This window comes from Lepisosteus platostomus, chromosome 14, assembly GCF_059453375.1.
Source record: "Lepisosteus platostomus isolate fLepPlt1 chromosome 14, fLepPlt1.hap1, whole genome shotgun sequence".
NCBI lineage: Eukaryota > Metazoa > Chordata > Actinopteri > Semionotiformes > Lepisosteidae > Lepisosteus > Lepisosteus platostomus.
This window is the reverse complement of record NC_142624.1, coordinates 27,086,716-27,092,715: the sequence shown is the minus strand read 5'-3', so window position 1 is coordinate 27,092,715 and position 6,000 is coordinate 27,086,716. Positions and strand designations below refer to the sequence as shown.

The 6,000-nt window shown below is 34.4% G+C and overlaps 1 protein-coding gene across 1 annotated transcript; it reads left to right on the top strand.

Annotated features, from left to right (window-relative positions):
• On the top strand, positions 1–5,514 carry LOC148649135 (glucose-6-phosphatase 2-like). Its single transcript, XM_088605391.1, has 5 exons — positions 1–320; positions 731–840; positions 1,342–1,453; positions 3,152–3,273; positions 3,721–5,514. Exons 1-5 carry the CDS (start codon positions 103–105, stop codon positions 4,230–4,232), a joined length of 1,074 nt encoding a protein of 357 aa, XP_088461517.1. The 5' UTR covers positions 1–102; the 3' UTR covers positions 4,233–5,514.
• The last annotated feature ends 486 nt before the right edge of the window (positions 5,515–6,000 follow it).

The window sequence follows — 6,000 nt, the reverse complement described above, 5'->3', positions numbered from 1 at the left end:
ACGTAATAAAGCCACAGATAAATACTCTTTACATGGTGCTACACCTACAAACGCATTTGAAAGGAACACTGTTTCAGCTGTGAAGGACAAACAGATCTGACGATGGATTTCATTCACAGTAACGGAGTGTTGGTTATTCAGCACCTACAGAATAACTACAGGGATTACCACAGTTTCCTGAATTTCATGTCTTCAGTGGGTGACCCGCGCAACATTTTTTCAGTTTATTTTCCTCTGTGGTTCCAGTTCAGCCAGATTGTGGGCACCAAAATGATCTGGGTGGCTGTGATTGGAGACTGGTTCAATCTCATATTCAAATGGTGAGCAATGTTATGGTAATGGTATGAAACGATGTGTCAGTGTTATGAAAAAAGTAATAATAAAGTAATAATAACTGTGAAAGGAAAGAAAAGATCCAAGATTTGCTCTACCATTTGTTTGGCAAGAAAAAGGCAGAGTTTCAGTTACCCTAAGATTGGAATGTATGTAAAATTATTTAAACTTATTAAACAAACTTGTTTTCATACATATCCAGTAGACATTCTATTTTTCCTTTTGCGCTGAACTTTCTCAAAAATGCTTAAGGGCACAACAGTTTAATAAAGTATCTTAGGAATTAGATTTGTCTTTGCTATATGTATTTAGGATAAAGAAATTACCTTAGTTATTAGTTTAATGTGAAATACAGTAATTGTTGATAAATTCACTGTTTATTATTTCTTGTTTTCAGGATTTTATTTGGTCATCGCCCTTACTGGTGGGTTCAAGAAACTCACTTTTATGAGAACAATTCCCTGCCCAAACTTGAACAGTTCCATATAACCTGTGAAACAGGACCGGGTGAGTGTTCATTTTGCTATTCTTTGTGCATTAAATACAGATATAAAAGCTCGCTATTAAGTATGAAATTTAGATAGAAGCTTCTTAAATTATGATTTCTTATTTACTCATGTCCTCCTCTCTAAATACCACATTTTAGTGACACTTGAGAACTCATTTTTTGCAACACACACATCAACATGTGTTATTAGCTAACAGGTTTAACACATAAGACATGACAGTAAAAGTTCATAAAGCATTAAAAAAACATAACTGAGCGGTACTTCCACATGTTCTCTTGAATATTGATCTTAAACTATTTGTTTTTTGAGATGACTTGTTTTAATACTGTAACACAGACCCATTTTTTTTGTGGAACTTCTGAACAAAACTGGAAACAGAATATGGAATAATCAGATTTTTGGTTTAGTTCGTTATTTTATGAGAGTGACTACGCAATTGCACATGAAGTTACACAGATCCGGAAAGTAAAATGTGTGGCTGAGAGTACTTCTGTTTCAGGCAGCCCGTCTGGTCACGCAATGGGGTCTGCGTGTGTGTGGTATGTGATGGTCACTTCTGCACTGAGCTTCACAAGACCTCAAACTGATAAATCCCCTCACAAAATGCAAAGGTAAGAGCATTTAAGGAGCACTTCCAGTTCATGTTATGTGCTAGCAGTGTGGAGAAGTGGATGTGGTTAGTACGCTAGACTTTGGACTTGTGACATGAAGGTTGTGGGTTCAATTCCTGTGTACACTGTTGTTATTCCCTTGAGCAAAGAACTTCACAGTTGAAATTCCCAACTGTGTAAATGGGTACCAATGTAAACTGTTTTGGCTAAAAGCATCAGCTTTATAAATGAATAAAATCAAAAGTTAGCAAATGAAATATTTTAGATTAGTGTTGAATAACCTAGATATACTGAAGCGGTGGATAAATGCATACTCATTCATTTAAATAATTTCTACTTTTTTTTAAAGTTGAAAATATGCTGTATACCTCCTGGAAGTGCAATAGTATCTTTCGTATAGTTTTTTTAATTCATAAAAATAGCACCAATATGTCTGTATCAAAAACAGTAAGTTACCAGAGTGTGTTTCGTATGGAAAACAAATCATAACTTAAATCAAAAGACAATGATTTTAAATAAATTTAGCTTTTATTTCTAAATAAAGGGTTAAGATTTGTGTTATGTTAATATGTATTCGACCAAATTCTGTACCTTTTGTAAAACATCTCTCTCATCAATGTACTAGATTTATTCTTCCAAAAAATTAGAAAGTAAAACTACTGTACCAATGCAGAAAACCTGAATAAATATTTGTCCCATAAAAGTTCTTATATACATCATATACCTGATAAATGTGTGTCATTTATGTACTGTAATCCTTTTGTTTTAGCTAATGTATTTGTTGCTACTTTTGACTATGTGCATTTTTAATTCCAAAATTTCATTTAAGTTTAGAAAGGGTCTACTGTATATAGCTGATAATTTTCCCAGTGGCCTGGATGTGAAGATTAACTCACACCCTTTTGGGATAAATACATAATAATAGTAATAATTCTCCTAAATTTATTAGAATACTTTGATCTAAAGCAACCATTTTATTTATATTCGAAGAGTCTAATAGACTGCATGAACACTTTGTTAAAATGCTACTGCACACCATTAAAAAAGCCAACTCACAGACACGTGTATGGTAGATAACAGATTCCAAGATGTTATAGTGTAAAATCAACAGGGCCGGGAATACAATATTTTATTGTTTCCTGAGAAGAAATGACTTCATTTGAAGAAGCAGAACCAAACATCACCAGTCCATTGGATTTACATGTACAGGGTTTACTGTGGCCAGAGCCACAGAAGAAAATAATCTTGAAATTGATTTGATTTTTGTCAAGTCTTTCTTAACTGCAAGTACCTGCTTGTCTTGTCCTAGCCCCGCACTGCTTGATTGATAGGACACCAGGACACACACTTCATTTCTGGCTCACCAAGGTGCCTTTGTAGAAAACACACACAATTCCAGAAATATTCCAATAACCAGGGGTAACCAGCCTGAGTGATGAAATACAGAGAACAAATTCTGACCTCTGCACTTCATGCGGTGACTAGAAAGTTTAATCTCTGTGCACCAACATACAGTATTTATAAATTCTAAAAATGTTTTTTTTAATATATATATATACAGTAGAACCATCCACCGTATGTTGTCTAAACATCGTAAAAATCCAAATATATATAAGGCTACTTGCAGCAAGTTATGTATCTGTATACAGTTTAATTTAATTTCATTTTTTTAATGTTCTCCATTTTTTATTTTCCCAGATTTTGGATTGCCTGGTCTTTTCTCTGGACAGCTTTCTGGGTTGTTCAGATCAGTGTCTGTATCTCTAGGGTTTTTATAGCCACACACTTTCCTCATCAAGTCATTCTTGGGGTGTTAGCAGGTAAGAGTAACATACTCACAGATACAATCAACTGTTTGCCTAAAGAATGCCTCCATCCCGACTTTTGAATAAAAACAGCCAGGGTCAATATACTGTAAATTTATTTCATATGTCAACAAAGTCATTACAAGTCATTAATGAACTTTTAATTACTTTTTTGTTGCCACATAATTTTTGGAATACTGGAGATCTTTTGCTGGTACAGGCATTTTCATTTATCAGTCACCAGTTGTTAATCAAGAAGAATAAATTATTTGAACATATGAATCCGTTATTATTTAGTGTTTTATGCATTAAGATCCATATTAGTACATTTGGTGCATTGTGTCTCAATCATTTAATGGAAAAATATGAGGACAAATTAATCAAGTTAGAATCAAGTATTAGAAAACATACCAAGAAAGTGAAATCTGCTGATATCATTAACCTGTAGTTCTTTCTCAACAGGAATGCTGGTCGCTGAGGTGTTTGAACACATCCCCTCAATCCAAACAGCCAGTTTGAAAGTCTACATTACAACCAATTTCTTCCTGTTTTCCTTTGCGGTAGGCTTCTACCTGGTCCTGAAAATGATTGACATCGATCTCTTGTGGTCAGTTCCAAAAGCAAAAAAGTGGTGCATCAACCCAGACTGGATCCACTTGGACACAACCCCTTTTGCGGGGCTAGTGCGAAATTTGGGGGCTCTGTTTGGGCTTGGCTTGGCTATAAATTCACAGATGTTCCTTCAGAGTTGCAAGGGCAAAAATGGCTACAAGATTAGCTTTAAGCTGATGTGCATCACAACCGCCCTGACAACTCTGCAGCTGTACGATTTCATAAAGATACCCACACACACAGAGGTTCTGTTTTACGCTCTGTCTTTTTGTAAGAGTGCAGTCATTCCACTTACTGTTGTTGCTCTCATTCCTTACTGCATTCACTTATTAATGGGAGACAGCGAGAAGAAATTGGATTAAATAAATTCAGACACTCCTACAAAAGCCTGTTCGTACTGTAAAAAGAGACTACATCAAAATACCACATTAGGTTGATTTTTTTGCAGATTAACCCACTACCCATGGCTTTGGATATAAAATGAGCATTCATTAATTCTAAAAATGCAGGACTATATGACAGAGTAAAACATATCTTATCTAAAGGAACGTGTGAATGACGTCCTCTCACAAAACTGCATGTCATGGTAACAGTTTTCTGAGAGTCCTAATTATTTATCTTATTTATAAAATGTTCCAAATTCTGTAGTTGCATTTTAATGGGATACATCTTTCAAAATGGAAGAGCCAGTCAGGATTTTGGCTTCATCGCAAATCAGTGGCAGGATCATTTCTACATTGCTGTATCTCTGTTTTCCATTTGAATTTGAATTGTCATTGAAGTAATTTTTTTATTTACCCTGTGCAAGTGATAGGGGAAGAGTTTTATATATACATGTGTTGTGATTTTAAAGTTATAAGTATTCTGAAATCCTTTTTATAACAATTGAAGCAACAAAATATACGGTATGACAAATGTATAACTGCCTGAAAGACTAAGCTGTAAATAAAAAATACATGTACTTAAAATGTTTTTTGGCCATTTTAGTTGTAATTGAAATGTTCTTCCTTATAGTGAAGGCAACGAATTCAGATTTTGGTCGGTATGATTTGCACATATTTATTCTTTACTGGTGCTCATGATTGAAAGAGGTCTTTTCAACTTACAAAGATTAATACTCATAAATGGCTTATTGTAACTGGGGAGATGGCTTCTCTTAAGTACTCGTCCTGATACTACTGCACAGTAACTTGATAACTGTTTCCCTAACTCTTGACGCTGTAAATTATAGAACAAAAAAGGCAAAGTGTGGAAAACATACTGTACCTTGCACTTCTGGGGAGCTTTTAAAATGTAACCACTGTAAAGGTACTGTAGAAACAATATTGTCTATACCACCATTCGTCTGAAACATTTCTAATGTACATGAAACTGCAATATAGCAGCGCTGGGAATTTACAGTGCATTCTACTTTGGGGTTCTCTATAATACAACTGTCAAGCAAAGATTTTTTGAGTGAATTTATGTTGTTGGAACTATACCTGTCACAAGGCTTAGATACTAATGAAAATCTAGCATAACTGATATACTGTATATTCTTTGAAATGTTAATCTGTTTATGGGTCAGGGTATTGCTATTAAGCAAAGCACTTTAGAAGCAGGACTTGTCTTTTGAAGCAGTTCAATAAAAGCTAAATGCAAGTGTGCCTGTGTTGTGTAATTATTTTATGGTCTGTTGCTTTAGTGTTAGATGAGTTGTTCATGTTGTTCTTAACTATTATGGAATAATAAACTCAATTCCATTCTGATCTTGACCACTATATCATGTTTTCTGAGGAGAAATATTTTGAGTGGTCGATTTAAAATCTTTTGCTTCAACTCAGTATTAGCATTAGTTTAATCATTTTACTAATTTGGCACTTGATAACATTCTCCCTTGAGTTGTATTTCAATGTCACTACCCTGAAACACTTGCATGGTTCTTTGACTGATATCAAGATAATAATTTAATCCTAATAAGGTCATTATTTAATTTCGGAGCTATTCTCTTAAATTCCTCAATGGTAGAGTGAAATGTACTCATTTTCTTTCAGATTAAGTGTACATCAATCAGTAAATCATACAGTTTTTGTCTGACCAGTTTAGACAGAGAAGATCTTTTAATGATTGTCAGCTTAAGGAGATGGTTAT